Raw genomic sequence first — 22,893 nt, 5'->3', positions numbered from 1 at the left:
GCAAACCACTAGTTAGCAAACCTTTAGTTAGCACACTGCTAGTTAGTAAACCTATAGTTAGTGTCAGTACTAGTTAGTGTCAGTACTAGTTACTGTTGAGTACTAGTTAGTGTTAGTTAACCACTAGTTAGTGTTAGTTAACCACTAGTTAGTGTTAGTACAGTAACTCACCCAGGGATCCCAGCACCACCAGGCAGGTCAGGATCCAGACCAGCACGGCGGAGATGTAGCGGATGATCACCATGAGGATCATGGACAGGACTGGGGACACAAGAAGGCGGGGTTAGTCCCACAGGAAGTGACATCATCAGAGGGACAGGAAGTGAGCTCATCCTCTCACCCAGAGCCAGCACGCAGAGCCCGGCGATGATCTCCTTGCTGGCCACGACGCCGGCGATGAGCCGGTGCAGGACGCTGGCGTCGCCCACGAAGGTGACGACGGCCTCGGCGAAGCGGGCGTAGCAGGACACGTCCACCGGGGTACAGCGGCGGAAGAGAGGCAGCGGCTTGCTGGGGGGACAAGGGGGGGGGTTAAGACCTGGTCCAGGAGACCTGGACCTGGAGACCTGGTCTCCAGGTCCAGGTCTGGAAGATGGATGGATGATCTTCTTCCGGCTCTCGACGAAGGCGGACGCTTTTCTGCTCCTCTCCCTTATCTATCTGCCCTGCTGCTGCTTTTGTTTGTCTCGTCTTCAGAGTGTCTCCTTTTCACTCCTCCAAAACTCTACAATCATGGAATTGATTAACTGGTCTCTCAGCACAATTGACCACATTTTTGCGACCAGAAGTCAGGGGTTAAGGGAGCCCTCCTGCCCCGACGGGATGTTTTTTACTGGATACTCAATGGATTCCTACAAATACTGGAAGCCTTTGTGTTTGGCGATTTTGTCTGTGGAGGACGTTGAAGATGCTTCATAATTGGATTTATGATAGCAGGATTTCTCTTGATCGGAGGAGGGGGATTCCTGGTCTACCGACAAACGCGTAAGTCGTCGACAGCTGTTCTGGCTCTTTCAGAGCTGCCGGACGTGGCTGAAGGGTCAAGCAAGGTGATCAACACTCAAACTTTAACGTTGGGGGAGCAAAGCCGCAAGCTGGATGTGATTCTTGAACAGAATCGCAGGCTAGCGGCGTCTTTGAGCTCATTGGCAAGATGGATAACACCGTGGAGAAGTTGGAAGCTCGGCTTGGCGGGAATTGATCACAAATTCGTCTGTTTGGAGTCGCCATTGATGAACCAGAGACTGAAGGCAGACGGAAAATTACTGAGGTTGCCTGTTTTTTCAATATAATTGTTGATCCTATAATCTGGTCTTGACAGGGCGGTTTGGCCGATCGCTCTGGTCACAATCTTCCTGGTGGAATGTAAACAAGGTGACTCTGCCCCCACTAGCCCTCCCCTCTCAGGAACATCTGTGGACCTGTTTCAGAACTGACCGAGCCGCCTGATAACATCAAGGACATTGGCTGAGGAGCAGCTCTGAGAGAAGTTCACGACTTATCGCCCATCCCAGTGTTACCCTTGGAAAAACAGGCGCACAACACCATCGTGTCGCTGCCGGTGTATCCGAAGTCAAAAACTGTTTTCTAAGCTGACTTAATAAACCTGATTCTGATTCTGATTCTGATGATGGATGGATGATGGATGGATGATGGATGGATGATGGATGGATGGATGATGGATGGATGATGGATGGATGGATGGATGATGGATGATGGATGATGGATGGATGATGGATGGATGATGGATGGATGGATGATGGATGGATGATGGATGGATGGATGGATGATGGATGATGGATGGATGATGGATGGATGATGGATGGATGGATGATGGATGGATGATGGATGGATGGATGGATGGATGATGGATGATGGATGGATGATGGATGGATGATGGATGGATGATGGATGGATGGATGATGGATGGATGATGGATGGATGGATGATGGATGGATGATGGATGGATGATGGATGATGGATGGATGATGGATGGATGGATGATGGATGGATGGATGATGGATGGATGGATGATGGATGGATGGATGATGGATGGATGATGGATGATGGATGATGGATGATGGATGGATGATGGATGGATGGATGATGGATGGATGATAGATGGATGATGGATGGATGATGGATGATGGATGGATGATGGATGGATGGATGATGGATGGATGGATGATGGATGGATGATGGATGATGGATGGATGGATGATGGATGGATGGATGATGGATGGATGGATGATGGATGGATGATGGATGGATGATGGATGATGGATGGATGGATGATGGATGGATGGATGATGGATGGATGGATGATGGATGGATGGATGATGGATGGATGATGGATGATGGATGGATGATGGATGATGGATGATGGATGGATGATGATGGATGGATGGATGATGGATGATGGATGGATGGATGGATGGATGATGGATGGATGGATGATGGATGATGGATGGATGATGGATGATGGATGATGGATGGATGGATGGATGGATGGATGATGGATGGATGGATGGATGATGGATGATGGATGATGGATGATGGATGATGGATGATGGATGAATGATGGATGGATGATGGATGATGGATGGATGGATGGATGATGGATGGATGATGGATGGATGATGGATGGATGGATGATGGATGATGGATGGATGATGGATGGATGATGGATGGATGATGGATGATGGATGGATGGATGATGCATGGATGATGGATGGATGGATGGATGGATGGATGGATGGATGGATGATGGATGGATGGATGGATGGATGATGGATGGATGATGGATGGATGGATGGATGATGGATGGATGATGGATGGATGATGGATGATGGATGGATGGATGATGGATGGATGATGATGGATGGATGGATGGATGATGGATGGATGATGGATGGATGATGGATGATGGATGGATGGATGATGGATGGATGATGGATGGATGATGGATGATGGATGATGGATGGATGATGGATGGATGATGGATGGATGGATGATGGATGGATGATGGATGATGGATGATGGATGGATGATGGATGATGGATGGATGATGGATGGATGATGGATGGATGATGGATGGATGGATGATGGATGGATGATGGATGGATGGATGATGGATGGATGATGGATGGATGATGGATGATGGATGGATGATGGATGGATGGATGATGGATGGATGATGGATGGATGGATGATGGATGGATGGATGATGGATGGATGATGGATGATGGATGATGGATGATGGATGGATGGATGATGGATGGATGGATGGATGGATGATGGATGGATGATGGATGATGGATGGATGGATGATGGATGGATGGATGATGGATGATGGATGGATGGATGATGGATGGATGGATGATGGATGGATGATGGATGGATGGATGATGGATGATGGATGGATGGATGATGGATGGATGGATGATGGATGGATGGATGATGGATGGATGGATGATGGATGGATGATGGATGATGGATGATGGATGGATGGATGATGGATGGATGATGGATGATGGATGATGGATGGATGGATGATGGATGGATGGATGATGGATGGATGGATGGAAGATGGATGGATGGATGGATGGATGGATGGATGATGGATGGATGATGGATGATGGATGATGGATGGATGGATGATGGATGGATGGATGATGGATGGATGGATGATGGATGGATGATGGATGATGGATGGATGGATGGATGGATGGATGATGGATGATGGATGATGGATGATGGATGGATGATGGATGGATGGATGATGGATGGATGGATGATGGATGATGGATGATGGATGGATGATGGATGGATGGATGATGGATGGATGGATGGATGATGGATGGATGGATGATGGATGATGGATGGATGGATGGATGGATGATGGATGGATGATGGATGGATGATGGATGGATGATGGATGGATGGATGATGGATGGATGGATGATGGATGGATGGATGATGGATGGATGATGGATGATGGATGGATGGATGGATGGATGGATGATGGATGATGGATGGATGGATGATGGATGGATGATGGATGGATGATGGATGATGGATGATGGATGGATGGATGATGGATGATGGATGGATGGATGATGGATGGATGGATGATGGACGATGGATGATGGATGGATGATGGATGGATGATGGATGGATGGATGATGGATGATGGATGGATGATGGATGGATGGATGATGGATGGATGATAGATGGATGATGGATGGATGATGGATGGATGATGGATGGATGGATGATGGATGGATGGATGATGGATGGATGGATGATGGATGGATGGATGATGGATGGATGGATGATGGATGGATGGATGATGGATGGATGATGGATGATGGATGGATGATGGATGATGGATGATGGATGATGGATGGATGGATGATGGATGGATGGATGATGGATGGATGGATGATGGATGGATGGATGATGGATGGATGGATGATGGATGATGGATGGATGATGGATGATGGATGGATGATGGATGATGGATGGATGGATGATGGATGGATGATGATGGATGGATGGATGATGGATGATGGATGGATGGATGGATGGATGGATGGATGGATGGATGATGGATGGATGGATGATGGATGATGGATGGATGATGGATGATGGATGATGGATGGATGGATGGATGGATGGATGGATGATGGATGGATGGATGATGGATGATGGATGATGGATGATGGATGATGGATGATGGATGAATGATGGATGGATGATGGATGATGGATGATGGATGATGGATGATGGATGATGGATGAATGATGGATGATGGATGAATGATGGATGGATGATGGATGATGGATGGATGGATGATGGATGGATGGATGATGGATGATGGATGATGGATGATGGATGATGGATGATGGATGAATGATGGATGGATGATGGATGATGGATGGATGGATGGATGATGGATGGATGATGGATGGATGATGGATGGATGGATGATGGATGATGGATGATGGATGGATGATGGATGGATGATGGATGGATGATGGATGGATGATGGATGATGGATGGATGGATGATGCATGGATGGATGGATGGATGGATGGATGATGGATGGATGGATGGATGGATGATGGATGGATGATGGATGGATGGATGATGGATGGATGGATGGATGGATGGATGGATGGATGATGGATGGATGGATGGATGGATGGATGGATGGATGGATGGATGATGGATGATGGATGGATGATGGATGATGGATGGATGATGGATGGATGATGATGGATGGATGGATGGATGATGGATGGATGATGGATGGATGATGGATGGATGGATGATGGATGGATGATGGATGGATGATGGATGGATGATGGATGGATGGATGATGGATGGATGATGGATGATGGATGATGGATGGATGATGGATGGATGATGGATGGATGGATGATGGATGGATGATGGATGATGGATGATGGATGGATGATGGATGGATGATGGATGATGGATGATGGATGGATGGATGGATGGATGGATGATGGATGGATGATGGATGGATGATGGATGGATGATGGATGGATGATGGATGGATGGATGATGGATGGATGATGGATGATGGATGATGGATGGATGATGGATGGATGATGGATGGATGGATGATGGATGGATGATGGATGATGGATGATGGATGGATGATGGATGGATGATGGATGATGGATGATGGATGATGGATGGATGGATGGATGGATGATGGATGGATGGATGGATGATGGATGGATGGATGGATGATGGATGGATGGATTGATGGATGGATGATGGATGGATGGATGGATGGATGATGGATGGATGATGAAGTGATGAAGGGGTGAATGCGTGAACTCACCTCGGGGGAACCGGTAGTTTGGGACACCTGGTGAACCGGTCCGGATGACCCGGATACTTGTGACCCGCCAACTCGTAGGAGCAGAGCTCCGACCCTGCAGAGACCAGAACCAAAACCGGGATCAGGATCGGGTCTGGGACCAGGACCAGGACCAGGACCAGGATCAGAACCAGGATCAAGGCCCGGGATCAGGATCAGGACCAGAACCAGGACCAGAACCAGGATCAAGACCGGGATCAGGATCAGGACCAGAACCAGAACCAGAACCAGGATCAGGACCAGAACCAGGACCTGGACCAGAACCAGGATCAAGACCAGGATCAGGACCAGAACCAGAACCAGGACCTGGACCAGAACCAGAACCAGGACCAGGATCAGGACCAGAACCAGGACCTGGACCAGAACCAGGACCAGGACCAGGACCAGAACCAGAACCAGGACCAGGTCCAGGTCCAGGTCCAGGTCCAGGTCCAGGACCAGGACCAAGACCAGAACCAGGACCAGGACCAGAACCAGAACCAGGACCAGGTCCAGGTCCAGGTCCAGGTCCAGGTCCAGGTCCAGGTCCAGGTCCAGGACCAGGACCAAGACCAGAACCAGAACCAGAACCAGAACCAGGACCAGGACCAGAACCAGGACCAGAACCAGGACCAGAACCAGGACCAGAACCAGAACCAGAACCGTCCCCAGACTGCAGGTCCTGGAGGACAGAGCCTCCTTTCAGACGCCTCAGTTGCCGCGGAGACGGTGATATCAGCGTTGCCGCGGAGACGGTGATGTCATCGCTGGGGGTCACGTTAGTGTCTCCTGTAGACACTGGACCCTCAGACCGGACCGGCGCCGGGCGGCACCAGGACACGGGACCAGGACACGGGACCCGGGACCCTCAGGGGGCCTTTGTCTACGCAGACGCTGCATCATCATCATCATCACCATGACGACGCGCCTCCGCTGGACCCCCCCCCCCCCTCACCGTTGACCATGGCGAGCTGCCTCAGCACCAAAGTGCTAAATTGAATAAATAATAATAATAATTAAAGCTGCAAGCAGCGATGAACGCATGAACGGGCCCTCGCGCCTGCAATTTCCACCAATAAAAGTCAAGTACTCAAAACTGAGTCCGATGAACCACCATGACTCTTTATGTCAAACTATTCAAAAGTTGTGACAGAAAATAGGAACTATCAAATATGGACCAATCAGATGAAGGGGGTGCGCTTTTTGGCGTCTAGCGTTGCCACGGTAACGCTTTTGAAGGAGAAAAGTAATGCGCGTAGTCGCAGGATGGAGACGCACATTTTGATGTATAACACACCTGGGTGCACATTACGGTTCGGGCCGAATTAACTGCCGAAGAAATGGCATAAATTGCACCAAAAAGACACGATTAATTCAAAATGGCCGACTTCCTGTTGGGTTTGGGCCATGGCACCAAGAGACTTTTCTTTAAGTTGTGACATGATACAGGTGTGTAGTGATTTTCGTGCATGTACGTCAAACCATATTGTGGGGCTTGAGGAACAGTTTTCTAGGTTTCTAGGAGGCGCTGTTGAGCCATTAGGCCACGCCCATTAATGCAAACCATTAAATATCACATTTTTCACAAGGCCTGGCTTGGTGATAAATTTGGTGACTTTTGGGGCACGTTTAGGGGGAAAAAAGGACCTAATTTAGTCGGAAGAAAAATAAAGATAAAAACGACGAGGAAAAAAAAGAGAACATCTCCTACAGATACAATAGGACCTTCGCACTGTCCCAGAAGGGTCAGTTCTAGTTCAGTACGGAGTCCCAGAAGGGTCAGTTCTAGTTCAGTACGGAGTCCCACAAGGGTCAGTTCTAGGTCCTCTACTTCTGTAGTCACCACTGGTTCATCATAATATTCCATATGCTGATGACACACAATTATATGTATCTGTTACTGCCAATCATTTGAGCCCCCCCTGACCCCTGACCCCCCCCCCCCCCTCCCCAGGTCACATGACCCCTGACCCCCCCCCCCTGATTCCCCCCCCTGACCCCCAGGTCACATGACCCCCCCCTGACCCACCCCCCTCACCGTTGACCATGGCAAACGTCTTCAGTTCCTGGAGGGACCTGACCCCTGACCCCCCAGATCACATGCCCCCAGACCACCCAGGTCACCTGACCTCCCCCGACCCCTGAACCCCCCCCTCACCGTTGACCATGGCGAACGTCTTCAGGTCCTGGTAGGTCTTCAGTTCCTGGGGGGGGCACTGGGAGACGCACAGAGCTGCAGACCTGATCTTCCTCTGGACCAGATCGATGTTGCAGGGATCCAGGAAGAACACGAACCTGGGGGGGACAGAGACCGGGACGTGAGACCGGGACCTGGACCAGGAACCGGGGACCTGGACCTGGACCAGGACCGGGGGGGGGGGACAGAGACCGGGACGTAAGACCAGGAACCGGGGACCTGGACCAGGACCAGACCACGCTACAGATTCTACAGATGCTACAGATGCTACAGACGCTACAGATGCTACAGATGCTACAGACGCTACAGATGCTACAGATGCTACAGATGCTACAGACGCTACAGACGCTACAGATGCTACAGACGCTACAGACGCTACAGACGCTACTGACACTACAGACGCTACAGATGCTACAGACGCTACAGATGCTACAGACGCTACAGACGCTACAGATGCTACAGATGCTACAGACACTACAGACGTTACAGATGCTACAGACGCTACAGACGCTACAGATGCTACAGACGCTACAGACGCTACAGATGCTACAGACGCTACAGATGCTACAGATGCTACAGACGCTACAGACGCTACAGACGCTACAGACGCTACAGACGTTACAGACGCTACAGATGCTACAGACGCTACAGACGCTACAGATGCTACAGACGCTACAGATGCTACAGATGCTACAGATGCTACAGACACTACAGACGCTACAGACGCTACAAATGCTACAGATGCTACAGACGCTACAGATGCTACAGATGCTACAAATGCTACAGATGTTACAGACACTACAGACGTTACAGATGCTACAGACGCTACAGATGCTACAGACGCTACAGACGCTACAGATGCTAAAGACACTACAGACGCTACAGACGCTACAGACGCTACAGACGCTACGGATGCTACAGACGCTACAGACGCTACAGATGCTACAGATGCTACAGGGGGCCAACCCGGACGGTGCACAATAATCGCAGGCGACTTTAATCAATCAAACTTGAAGTCTGTCCTGCCTGTGTTCGGCCAAGTGTTCATTATTATTTTCATTTCGGTGCATCACTAGGGAGCGCTGCTCCCCACAAGGCTGTGCTGAGCTACTGCTCTTCACCCTGGACACCGCCGACCGCAAACCTCTTCACCACCAGCACCATAGGAAGGTTTGCAGACGACACCCCGGTGTGGGGCTGATCACAGGCGGAGACGAGTCCGTCTGTGTGGTGTCAGGCTCACAACCTGACTCTAAACACCACAAAAACAAGAGAGATGATTGTGGACTTCAGGAGGCCCAGATCTGAGCTGCCCCCCCTCTGCATCCATGGCAACCGGGTAGAGAGGCTACACAGCTCCAAGCTCCTGGGCTGCATCATCTCAGCTGAGCTCTCTTGGACTAACAACACCAGAGCTGTCATCAGGAAGGCCCAGCAGCGCCTGAACTTCCTGAGAGCTCAGGAGGAACCATGTTGGAGAGGAGCTGCTGAGAGCCTTCTACACATCCACGGTCCAGTTTGGAGATAGAGACAGTTTGGAGATAGTTGGAGACAGTTTGGAGATAGTTAGAGACAGTTTGGAGATCGTTAGAGACAGTCTGGACATAGAGACAGTTTGGAGATAGTTGGAGATAGTTAGAGACAGTTTGGACATAGAGACAGTTTGGAGATAGTTGGAGACAGTTTGGAGATAGTTAGAGACAGTTTGGAGATAGAGACAGTTTGGAGATAGTTAGAGACAGTCTGGACATAGAGACAGTTTGGAGATAGTTGGAGACAGTTTGGAGATAGTTAGAGACAGTTTGGAGATCGTTAGAGACAGTTTGGAGATAGTTAGAGACAGTTTGGAGATAGTTAGAGACAGTTTGGAGATAGAGACAGTTTGGAGATAGTTAGAGACAGTTTGGAGATAGTTGGAGACAGTTTGGAGATAGTTAGAGACAGTTTGGAGATAGTTGGAGACAGTTTGGAGATAGTTGGAGACAGTCTGGAGATAGTTAGAGACAGTTTGGAGATAGTTGGAGACAGTTTGGAGATAGTTGGAGACAGTTTGGAGATAGTTAGAGACAGTTTGGAGTAGTGATGCACCGATTGTTCGGTAACCGAAATTGTTCGGCCGAAAATGGCAAAAAAACACTTTCGGTGTTCGGTGGAATAAGTGGGAAAAAAACCGAACAATTAATAACGGCGTTGTAATATAAGGAAATAGACTGGCCGCTCCGTAACTGTTGCGCACCACATAAATCGTTGGCCAACCAAAAATTAACCACATAAGAATTTTACCAACATTCACCAGCAGGTGGAACCAAAACAACATAAATCAATCTATTCCAGGTTTAGATGAGGAAATCAAACAGATAAAAGAGCGTGGAGTGAAGTGGTGCAAACATGTCAGCAGTGTGGAAGTATTTTAGAGTGGCAAAGAATAATACAAGAATGGCTGTTTGCAATGAATGTTCTGCTCAAATATCTAGAGGGGAAACATCTGCAAAGTCTTTCAGCTACAAGTTTGATTTATCATTTGAAATGATAAAAAACATTTTTATTGTTTTAAGGCCTATGTTACAATGTTCAGTCAGTTAAGCCTAACGTAAGCTCAAAGATGGCCAAAAAATGTATTTTGCTAATTTATGTATTTTAAGTTATTGTTCTTTGCTGGTATAATGTCTGCTGGAATATTTAAGAAATGCTGGGAAATTAAAAAATGTTCAGTTTTTTATGTTCAACAAATGTTTTCTACCTTGTAATTTTGTAAAAGATTTTTTTCTTTTAAAAGCCTAAATCAAATTTATTTGATTTATGCAATGGTGAAAAAATTGGCAAAATAAATGAAAAACTGTGAAGAACCATGTTCGGTATTCGGCCAAGTGTTTATTATTATTTTCGGTTTCGGTTTCGGCCAAAGATTTTCATTTCGGTGCATCACTAGTTTGGAGACAGTTGGAGACCGTTTGGAGATAGTTGGAGACAGTTTGGAGACAGTTTGGAGATAGTTAGAGACAGTTTGGAGACAGTTTGGAGATAGTTGGAGACAGTTTGGAGATAGTTGGAGACAGTTTGGAGATAGTTAGAGACAGTTTGGAGACAGTTTGGAGATAGTTGGAGACAGTTTGGAGATAGTTAGAGACAGTTTGGAGATAGTTAGAGACAGTTTGGAGATAGTTGGAGACAGTTTGGAGATAGTTAGAGACAGTTTGGAGATAGAGACAGTTTGGAGATAGTTAGAGACAGTTTGGAGATAGTTAGAAACAGTTTGGAGATAGTTAGAGACAGTTTGGAGATAGAGACAGTTTGGAGATAGTTAGAAACAGTTTGGAGATAGAGACAGTTTGGAGATAGTTAGAGACAGTTTGGAGATAGTTAGAGACAGTTTGGAGATAGTTGGAGACAGTTTGGAGATAGAGACAGTTTGGAGATAGAGACAGTTTGGAGATAGTTAGAGACAGTTTGGAGATAGTTAGAGACAGTTTGGAGATAGTTAGAGACAGTTTGGAGATAGAGACAGTTTGGAGATAGTTAGAGACAGTTTGGAGATAGTTAGAGACAGTTTGGAGATAGTTAGAGACAGTTTGGAGATAGTTAGAGACAGTTTGGAGATAGTTAGAGACAGTTTGGAGATAGTTAGAGACAGTTTGGAGATAGTTGGAGACAGTTTGGAGATAGTTAGACGGTTTGGAGATAGTTAGACGGTTTGGAGATAGTTGGAGACAGACCGGAGCAGCAGGACCGGAGGGGGGGTGACCCGGAGGCCAGAATGCGGCGGTGGGAGGACCTGGACCTGGCACAGGACTCTGACCAGGACTCAGCTGACCGGCTGACCAACAAAGGACTTCAGAGATCCGGGTCCAGGACCGGGCCCACGCTGCCAAGAACTGCCCCCCACAGAGGCCGGAATCCCTGACCCTGCTGCCCCCTCAGTCCACCTCAGACCTCAGACCACCTTAGACCATCTCAGTCCACCTTAGACCACCTTAAACCTCACTCCACCTCAGACCGCCTTAGACCTCAGACCACCTCAGACCCCTAAAAACAACCTCAGACCCCTAAACCAGTAAACCAGAACCAGACCCTCTGGGTTCTGAGACCAGGTCCTACCAGTCCAGGGTGCAGGTTCTAGGTTCTCCTCCAGACAGACCCCCCCACACCAGACCAGATCCAGGTCTGCAGAGCTCCTGGACTCCAGGACCTGGACTGCAGCACCTGCAGAGTCCAGGTTTAGAGCTGCTACAAATAGATCACAGGTTCTTACCCCCCCAGAGGGAACTAGGCTTAGCTGCAGAGTGTGTGTGTGTGTGTGTGTGTGTGTGTGTGTGTGTGTGTGTGTGTGTGTGTGTGTGTGTGTGTGTGTGTGTGTGTGTGTGTGTGTGTGTGTGTGTGTGTGTAAGCTGCTCTGCTGGTGACTCAGCATCTGAGCTGATGGTGAATAATCTCCCGCAGGTCCCTGAACGCACCGTGGAACCTCCACCACCAGACCAGACCGGGGGGGCAGGAGAATCAGGAGGACCAGGGGGGACAAGGATGGAACCAGGGTGGAACACTGGGAGAAATGTGGGAACGTTTAAGAACGCCAGTGGAATCATAAGGTAACGATGGATGGGACCCGGCTGGAACCATAGGAGGGGACCAGGCTGGAACTATAGGAGTTAACGAGGGGGAAACCTGGGACAATCATAGCAGAACCAGGGCAGAAACTAGGGGTGGGTTAAAAATATCAATATTTTATCGAGATACATGTGTAGGAATGATTATCAATACATAAATCGCACCCCCCCAAAAAAAAAATGTATCCCAATTTGTTCCCCATTTCCTCCCCCAGGTCTCCTCCCTGAGTCAGTCCTGGGCGTTGAACCCTCGACCGGCCCCGGGAGGCCCCGCCCTGAGCTCAGGTCTCCTGAAGCTGAGGAGTGAGCAGGCCGAGCAGGTGTGCCCCCCCCCTTACTTCCTGTCGGTGTGTCCCCCCCTCACTCCCCCCCCCTTACTTCCTGCCCCCCCCCCCACCTACTTCCTGTCGGAGTGGTCCCCCCCCCCCCCCCCTCACTTCCTGTCGCCCCCCCCCCCCCCCCCCCTCACTTCCTGTCGCCCCCCCCCCTCTTACTTCCTGTCGGTGTGGTCCAGGCCGCTCAGCCGAACCCCCTCGATCTGCTCGTTGCGGCGGCTGCAGGTGTTTCCGTAGCTGTCGTAGCCCAGAATCAGCCGGGCGGCTCCTCCGGTGGCCACGGTGAAGCCGCAGATGCAGCCCTGGACAGGGGGACAAGAGGGGACAGGAGGGACGTTAGAGACCTGGTGGAGACACAGGGGAAAGGAGGGGACGTTAGAGACGTTAGAGACACAGGGGACGTTAGAGACGTTAGAGACCTGGGGGAAAGTACAACTTAGTACCTGATACTACAACTTTACCACCTAACGCTAGATTAAAGTATAACTTAGTACAGATTAAAGTGTGGTGTACTATGGTGTAGTACGTGTAGTACAGTGTTGTATTGGTGTTGTACGGTGTAGTATTGGTGTAGTATCGGTGTAGTACGGTGTAATACAGTGTAGTTAGGTGTAGTACGGTGTACTATGGTGTAGTATCGGTGTAGTATTGGTGTAGTACAGTGAAGTATAAGTGTAGTACTGGTGTAGTACGGTGTAATACAGTGTAGTTAGGTGTAGTACGGTGTACTATGGTGTAATACGGTGTAGTATTGGTGTAGTACGTGTAGTGCGGTGTAGTATGGTTTAGTACGTGTAGTACGCTGTAGTACGGTGTAGTATAAGTGTAGTATGGGTGTAGTACGGTGTGTGTGTGTGTGTGTGTGTGTGTGTGTGTGTGTGTGTGTGTGTGTGTGTGTGTGTGTGTGTGTGTGTGTGTGTGTGTGTGTGTGTGTGTGTGTGTGTGTGTGTGTGTAAGCACACAGGGCGTGTGACACGTCAGTGCGGTAGTGTTGGAGTAGCAGTGCCTGTAGTTCAGGGGTCTCGGACTCCAGTCCTCGAGGGCCGCATTCCTGCATGTTTTAGATGTTTCCCTGCTTCAGCACACCGTGATACAAGGAACTGTGTCAACAACACACGTCTGGAGGACTCCAGACAACGTCTGGAGTCCTCCAGACGTTGATGACAAGCTGGGAACGACCGTTAATTTGAATCAGGTGTGTTGAGACATCTAAAACATGCAGGATTGCGGCCCTCGAGGAATCTAGTCCGACACCCCTGCTGTAGTTAGTTCAGCTAACAGCTGCCTCTGCTTGCTACTTTCTGCTTTCAGCTAGCGCCGCCAGCTAGCACTCTGTCAGCTAGCCCTCTATTAGCTAGCCCTCTGTCAGCTAGCACTCTGTCAGCTAGCCCTCTATTAGCTAGCCCTCTGTCAGCTAGCACTCTGTCAGCTAGCCCTCTATTAGCTAGCCCTCTGTTAGCTAGCCCTCTATTAGCTAGCCCTCTGTTAGCAAGCCCTCTGTTTCCGGGGGTGAAAAGAGGAGGCGAGTGCGTGAGTCTCCTCCGTCGGTACTCGGCCTCTCCACTGCCAAGACTCGCACACGCCTCCTGGTGGCCACACACGCCTCCTGGTGGCCACACACGCCTCCTGGTGGCCACACACGCCTCCTGGTGGCCACACACGCCTCCTGTTGGCCACACACGCCTCCTGGTGGCCACACACGGTAACTGGTTCCTGGAGGTTCCAGGCTGAGCTGTGTGGGATCTCGGAGCAGCAGTGGCCCCAGAGATTCCCCAGAGATTCCCCAGAGATGCCCCAGAGATTCCCCAGAGATTCCCCAGAGATGCCCCAGAGACGCCCCGGAGACGTCCCAGAGACGCCCCAGAGATTCCCCAGAGATGTCCCAGAGATGCCCCAGAGACGCCCCAGAGATGTCCCAGAGATGCCCCAGAGACGCCCCAGAGACACCCCAGAGATGCCCCAGAGATTCCCCAGACATTCCCCAGAGATGCCCCAGAGATTCCCCAGAGATTCCCCAGAGATGCCCCAGAGACGCCCCGGAGACGCCCCAGAGACTCCCCAGAGATTCCCCAGAGATGCCCCAGAGACGCCCCAGAGATTCCCCAGAGACTCCCCAGAGATGCCCCAGAGATGCCCCATAAATGCCCCAGAGATTCCCCAGAGATGCCCCAGAGATGCCCCAGAGATGCCCCATAAATGCCCCAGAGATTCCCCAGAGATGCCCCAGAGACGCCCCAGAGACGCCCCAGAGACACCCCAGAGATGCCCCAGAGACACCCCAGAGACGCCCCAGAGATGCCCCATAAATGCCCCAGAGATGCCCCAGAGATGCCCCAGAGATGCCCCAGAGACGCCCCAGAGATGCACCAGAGATGCCGCAGTTCTCAACAGCAGCGGCTCCTTGTCTGAGCCCTTCACGGTGGAGACAGGGGTCAAACAGGGGTCAAACAGGGATGCATCATTGCTCCCACCTTGTTTTCGGTCTTAATTTCTGCCATACTACACCTCATTGGCAAAGAGCTGCCACAAGGAACTCCGATCTGGTACAGGACCGATGGCAGGCTCTTTAACCTCAACAGGTTCAAAGCCAAAACTAAGATTCGATACACCACCATCATGGAGCTCCAGTTTTCAGACGACAAAGCCATCGTAGCACACTCTGCAGAGCTCCAGGGCCTCCTGAACGCCTTTGCTAAGGCATGCAGAGCCCTGGGTCTGGCCCTGAACATGAAGAAGACCCAGGTGCTACATCAGCCTCCTCCCAACCAGCCACTACTCCACCCACCATAAAAGTGGACAACACCACGCTTGGAAATGTTGACCACTTCCCCAACCTCGGCAGCCTCCTCTCCTCCAAACATTGACTCTGAGGTCAATCATGGCCTGAGCTGTGCCAGCGGAGCTTCTGCCCGACTCCGGAAGAGTCTTTGAAGATGGAGATCTCCGGGTCGACACCAAGCTCCTGGTTTACAAGGCTGTGGTTCTGTACAGGGCAGAATCATGGACGACCTACAGCACCTCAGAGCTCTAGAACAGCCTACAGCAGGAACCTCAGAGCTCTAGAACAGTGGTCCTCAACCTTTTTTCAGTGATGTTCCACCTGTGAAATATTTTTTCAGCCAAGTACCCCCTAACCAGCTCAAAGAACTTTTGGTTGTAAAAAAAAAAAAGAGCTAAAACAGAGCACTGTGCCATCAGTAACTGATTTATTAAACATAAAAATATTGCTGCAACGCTTCAACCACGACTCCATCGTTGGTCCAAGTGATTGACAGGTGAACCAGGTGATTGACAGGTGAAGCCTGGTGATTGACAGGTTAGGTGGAACCATCCTGGTGTGGGGGGGGAGAAACTCTGCGGTTTTAGGATAATAAGTTGAATATTCTACTCCTGAAGATAAAATTTAGACTTATATTTTCCAAAATTATTTATAAAATATTTATTTTTAAAGGATTTTTGCATGGATGCTACTTTTTAAATATATGTATATGGGGTGCCTTCACGTACCCCCAGGGGTACGCGTACCCCCATTTGAGAACCACTGCTCTAGAACAACCTACAGCAGGAACCTCAGAGCTCTAGAACAACCGACAGCAGGAACCTCAGAGCTCTAGAACACCAGAGAACCTGGACAAACATACTCAGGATCAAATGGGAGGACGGACGCACCAACATCAGCGTCTCCATCGCCATCTTCATAATGCAGCACCAACTCCGATGGACTGGCCATCTCATCCGCATGTCCCACACCCGTCCCCCCAAACATCTTTACTCCCAGCTGGACAGAAGTCCCACACCCGTCTCCCCAAACATCTCTACTCCCAGCTGGACAGAAGTCCCACACCCGTCTCCCCAAACATCTATACTCCCAGCTGGACAGAAGTCCCACACCCGTCTCCCCAAACATCTACACTCCCAGCTGGACAGAAGTCCCACACCCGTCTCCCCAAACATCTCTACTCCCAGCTGGACAGAAGTCCCACACCCGTCTCCCCAAACATCTACACTCCCAGCTGGACAGAAGTCCCACACCCGTCTCCCCAAACATCTCTACTCCCAGCTGGACAGAAGTCCCACACCCGTCTCCCCAAACATCTATACTCCCAGCTGGACAGAGGTCCCACACCCGTCTCCCCAAACATCTCTACTCCCAGCTGGACAGAGGTCCCACATCCGTCTCCCCAAACATCTGTACTCCCAGCTGGACAGAAGTCCCACACCCGTCTCCCCAAACATCTGTACTCCCAGCTGGACAGAGGTCCCACACCCGTCTCCTCAAACATCTGTACTCCCAGCTGGACAGAGGTCCCACACCTGTCTCCCCAAACATCTGTACTCCCAGCTGGACAGAGGTCCCACACCTGTCTCCCCAAACATCTGTACTCCCAGCTGGACAGAGGTCCCACACCCGTCTCCACAAACATCTACACTCCCAGCTGGACAGAGGTCCCACACCCGTCTCCACAAACATCTGTACTCCCAGCTGGACAGAGGTCCCACACCCGTCTCCACAAACATCTCCCAGCTGGACAGAGGTCCCACACCCGTCTCCCCAAACATCTGTACTCCCAGCTGGACAGAGGTCCCACACCCGTCTCCCTAAACATCTACACTCCCAGCTGGACAGAGGTCCCACACCCGTCTCTCCAAACATCTATACTCCCAGCTGGACAGAGGTCCCACACCCGTCTCCCCAAACATCTACACTCCCAGCTGGACAGAGGTCCCACACCCGTCTCTCCAAACATCTATACTCCCAGCTGGACAGAGGTCCCACACCCGTCTCCCCAAACATCTATACTCCCAGCTGGACAGAGGTCCCACACCCGTCTCCCCAAACATCTGTACTCCCAGCTGGACAGAGGTCCCACACCCGTCTCCCCAAACATCTACACTCCCAGCTGGACAGAGGTCCCACACCCGTCTCCCCAAACATCTGTACTCCCAGCTGGACAGAGGTCCCACACCCGTCTCCCCAAACATCTACACTCCCAGCTGGACAGAGGTCCCACACCCGTCTCCCCAAACATCTACACTCCCAGCTGGACAGAGGTCCCACACCTGTCTCCCCAAACATCTACACTCCCAGCTGGACAGAAGTCCCACACCCGTCTCCCCAAAGATCTACACTCCCAGCTGGACAGAAGTCCCACACCTGTCTCCCCAAACATCTACACTCCCAGCTGGACAGAGGTCCCACACCCGTCTCCCCAAACATCTACACTCCCAGCTGGACAGAGGTCCCACACCCGTCTCCCCAAAGATCTACACTCCCAGCTGGACAGAAGTCCCACACCTGTCTCCCCAAACATCTACACTCCCAGCTGGACAGAGGTCCCACACCCGTCTCCCCAAACATGGTGTAGTATGGGTGTAGTACGGTGTAGTATCGGTGTAGTACGCTGTAGTATGGTGTAGTATGGGTGTAGTACAGTGTAGTATCGTTGTAGTACGGTGTAGTACGGTGTAATACGGTGTAGTATCGGTGTAGTACGGTGTAATACGGTGTAGTACGGTGCGGTACGGTGTAGTACTGCGTAGTACTAGTACTGGTTACCATGCCGACGCAGAAGACGGTGAAGAGCAGGAACCAGGGCAGGTCAGTGCAGCTCCGATCCTCCAGGGGTCTCCACTCTCTCTTAGTCCTCTGGAAGTACACACAAGTACACATATGGATACACAAGTACACACAAGTACACACAAGTACATACATGTACACACATGAATATACATGTACACACAAGTACACACATGTATACACATGTATACACAAGTACACACATGTACACACAAGTACAGACATGTATACACAAGTATACACAAGTACACACAAGTATACACTTGTGTGTACTTGTGTATACTTGTGTGTACTTGTGTATACATGTGTGTACTTGTGTACACACATGTATACACAAGTACACACAAGTATACACAAGTACACACAAGTACATACATGTACACACATGAATATACATGTACACACAAGAATATACATGTACACACAAGTACACACATGTATATACAAGTACACACATGTATACACATGTATACACAAGTATACAAAAGTACACACATGTACACACAAGTACACACATGTATACACAAGTACACACATGTATATACATGTATACACAAGTATACAAAAGTACACACAAGTACACACATGTACACACAAGTACACACATGTATACACATGTATACACAAGTATACAAAAGTACACACATGTACACACAAGTACACACATGTATACACAAGTACACACAAGTACACACATGTATATACATGTATACACAAGTACACACAAGTACACACAAGTACACACATGTATATACATGTATACACAAGTATACAAAAGTACACACAAGTACACACATGTACACACAAGTACACACATGTATACACATGTATACACAAGTATACAAAAGTACACACATGTACACACAAGTATACACAAGTACACACAAGTACACACAAGTACACACATGTATATACATGTATATACATGTATACACAAGTACACACAAGTACACACATGTACACACATGTACACACAAGTACACACATGTGTACACACACACACACACACACACACACACACACACACACACACACACACAAAACACAAAACACAAACATATAGATAAATACACAAACACAAACACACACAGCCTCAGCCGGTTCCGCTGGACCGGGCCGAACCGAACCGGACTACACCCCCCCCCCCAGTCCCGAACCCGAACAGCCCGGTCCGGTCCGGTCCAGTTTAACCCGGTCCGGTCCGGCCCGGTCACCTGTCCGTCCTCTGCGGGAGATAATAAGGGGATTAACGGGTAATAATCCCGGCAGCGCGGCCTCTGAGGCTCCGGGACAAAACACACACCCACGGACCCCGAACCGGGCCGAACCGGGCTGGAACCGGGCAGAACCGGGCTGAACGGAACCGAACCAGACCGAACCAGACCGAACCGGGCCGACACCGCTTACCTCCGCGCTCCCGCAGCATCCCATGGCAGCAGCCGCAGGACCTGCGGACCTGCGGACCTGCGGAGCTGCAGGCGGAGCCTGGCGGAGCTGGGTCCGGGAATGAGACGCTCCCCTCGGTCACACTCAGAGCCCCGACCCGCTAAAGCATCATCGGAACCGGAGCTTCCTCTGCGATCAACATCAAAGGGATTTGCACCGCCGACTTCCTGGTGGGGCCGTCAGGTGCAGACGGCCATTCATCTCATTGCGCATGCGCAATGAGATGAGCGCGGCCGCAGAGAGATAAAGGACCCCCCCCCGTGGATCTGCGGTAGCTGCAGTACCGGATCCGGCCGCTGACCGGGGAACGGGGGCGCTGTTTCCCGCAAAGAGAAACCCACTCAGAGTTTTAGAGACGAACCCACTGCTCTATTATCCTGCTCTATTATCCTGCTTTATTATCCCTTATAATGTTTATATATAAACAAAAAGATTTCAAACAATATTGACAAATTGTTTGATTATGTAAATATGTATGTAATTGTAAATTATGAGATATAAAGTCGAAATTGTGAGATAGAATGTCATAATTATGACTTGTCTAAATTATGAGATTAATTAAAAGTTAATTAGTGAGCGGCCGCAGAGAGATAAATGTTCACGTTATAACATAAGTTTGTTTATTCTAATAACGTGAAATGTTTATTGTTCTAACTAAACGTTTCACGTTATAATGTGATAAATAGTATATTGTTATAACAATAAATTATCACGTGATAAGTTTGTATATTGTAATAACGTGAAAAATATCACGTTATAACGTAAAATGTTTATTGTTCTAACAATAAACCTTTCACGTTATAACGTGATACTGATATTCTTTTATTTTCTGGGGTGGCAGCATTAGCTTCCGTAGCTTTATCCCTTGATGTAAACAAAAATATTTCAAATAATATTGACAAATTGCTTTTTAATTTTATTTGGAGGAACAAAAATAACTACAGTATATCAAAAAATCAGTAATAATGAACTCATATGATAAGTATGGAAGCCCTTTTCCGCCAGTAAAAGAAAAAAGTAAGATGAATTAAAAATAAAAAGATCCCCACGGTAAGTCATAATTATGACATGAGATTAATTAAAAGTGAATTAGTGCCGCAGAGAGATAAAGGACCCCCCCCCCCCCTCCCACGGTGGATCTGCGGTAGCTGCAGTACCGGCTCCGGCCACTGACTGGAAAAATGAAGCCTCTTTCCAATTGTCTCTATAAAAAAATTCAAATAACTGCGAAAAAATGATTAGCCGATATATCAAAGTATCTTTTATTTTAAGTCTCTTTCTGAAATGTCGATGCTATTTGCTTTAAAATGCCTTAGTGTTTTTTTTGTTATTAATTTTACTTGTCTACCTTATTTTTTGTGTATATGTCTCTTATTCATGATTCCTCCTAAAATGTTCCATTTTCTTATATTGTATTTCCTCAACGAGCCGCTCGTATAAATGTGTTGTTTATAAATTGTGTGTCTTTATAAAGTATATGTCAGTGTTTATCCACGTTTACAGAAGGGGCGTATTTATAAAGCCAAAGTTTAAGATTCATTTATGTTACTTTAATTCAGAAGAAAAAGATAGTTGTTGTTGATTGTTTTTGTTAGTTTTTTTACACAACAAGTCCAGAACTGGTCCAACCCAGAATTAAAGCAGCAGCAGCAGCGATGAACGGATGAACGGATGAACGGATGAACGGGTCCTCGCGCGTGCAATTTTCACCAATAAAGGTCAAGGACTCAACACTAAGTCCGATGAACCACCATGACTCTTTATCACAACCCGTTCAAAAGTTATAGCAGAAAGTAGGAACTAGCAAATATGGACCAATCAGCTACTAGCATCACTTCCTGTTTAGTGTTGAAGTTTGACGTGGCGCCACGGCCACGCCATTTCACCAAAACTCACGATTTTGATAACTTTTCATGATTAACGTCTTTTGTGTCTCCTGAGCGAGTTTTATGTGGAACGGACGATCCTGCTAGGAGGAGTTTGTTAAAGTACCACACGTAAAAATGGAAGAAATTGCCCCAAAATTACACGATTAATTCAAAATGTCCGACTTCCTGTTGGGTTTGGGCCATGGCTCCAAGAGACTTTTCTTTAAGTTGTGACATGATACAGGTGTGTACCGATTTTCGTGCATCTACATCAAACCGTATTGTGGGGCTTGAGGCACAAAGTTTTCTAGGGGGCGCTGTTGAGCCGTTAGGCCATGCTCCTTTTTGACACTATTAGAATACGTAATTTTTTGCCAGGCCTGGCTTGCGTGCAAAAGTTGGTGACTTTTGGGCCATGTTTAGGGGGGAAAAAAGGCCCTCGTTTAGTCGGAAGAAAAATTAGGAAAAAAAATGAAAACATTCCTACAGATACAATAGAACCTTCGTCCTGTCAGCGCTCGGGCCCTAATTAGTCCAGATCGTCAGTGCTCGGGCCCTAATTAGTCCAGATCAATCCCTGAATGTTCAGAATGAGATGAGTCATACTTTACAATCTACCAAGAATGTACTGGATCCTCCCAGTCCAGTCCAGATGAACCAGAACCGGCTCCACAGAAGGACAGATTGTGTTTACTGGTCCAGACACCGGGACACGTCTGACCTTTGACCCCCATCTTTGTTCCAGTTCATCAACACAGAGCTCTCTGTCCCCCACGCTCACGTGCACGTGCTTGGTCACTCACGTGCACATGCCTGGTCACTCACGTGCACGTGCCTCTGCCGCAGAACAACAGACCTACTGTTGACCCCCCCACTAAGGCCCCGCCCCCACTAAGGCTCTGCCCCCACTCAGGCTCCGCCCCCTACTGTTGACCCCCCACTCAGGCTCCGCCCCCTACTGTAGAACCCCCA

The 22,893-nt window shown here is 49.0% G+C and overlaps 1 protein-coding gene across 4 annotated transcripts in view; it reads right to left on the bottom strand.

Annotated features, from left to right (window-relative positions):
- LOC133462757 (choline transporter-like protein 1) overlaps nucleotides 1–22,893 on the bottom strand; it is a 46,971-nt gene that overhangs the window by 18,760 nt on the left and 5,318 nt on the right. For 3 of the 4 annotated variants that reach the window (XM_061744184.1, XM_061744183.1, XM_061744181.1), the window contains exons 2-7: nucleotides 18,587–18,676; nucleotides 13,189–13,331; nucleotides 8,055–8,191; nucleotides 5,879–5,972; nucleotides 341–510; nucleotides 172–261 (exon numbers count right to left, since the gene is read on the bottom strand). In XM_061744184.1, the coding sequence (XP_061600168.1) occupies nucleotides 172–261; nucleotides 341–510; nucleotides 5,879–5,972; nucleotides 8,055–8,191; nucleotides 13,189–13,331; nucleotides 18,587–18,676 (724 nt within the window). Of the gene's footprint in view, nucleotides 1–171; nucleotides 262–340; nucleotides 511–5,878; nucleotides 5,973–8,054; nucleotides 8,192–13,188; nucleotides 13,332–18,586; nucleotides 18,677–20,014; nucleotides 20,251–22,893 lie in introns of those variants that run through there. The other variant, XM_061744182.1, reaches the window with a different exon arrangement.

Source organism: Cololabis saira, chromosome 16, assembly GCF_033807715.1.
Source record: "Cololabis saira isolate AMF1-May2022 chromosome 16, fColSai1.1, whole genome shotgun sequence".
Taxonomy (NCBI): domain Eukaryota; kingdom Metazoa; phylum Chordata; class Actinopteri; order Beloniformes; family Belonidae; genus Cololabis; species Cololabis saira.
This window is presented reverse-complemented; position numbering and strand designations above follow the sequence as displayed.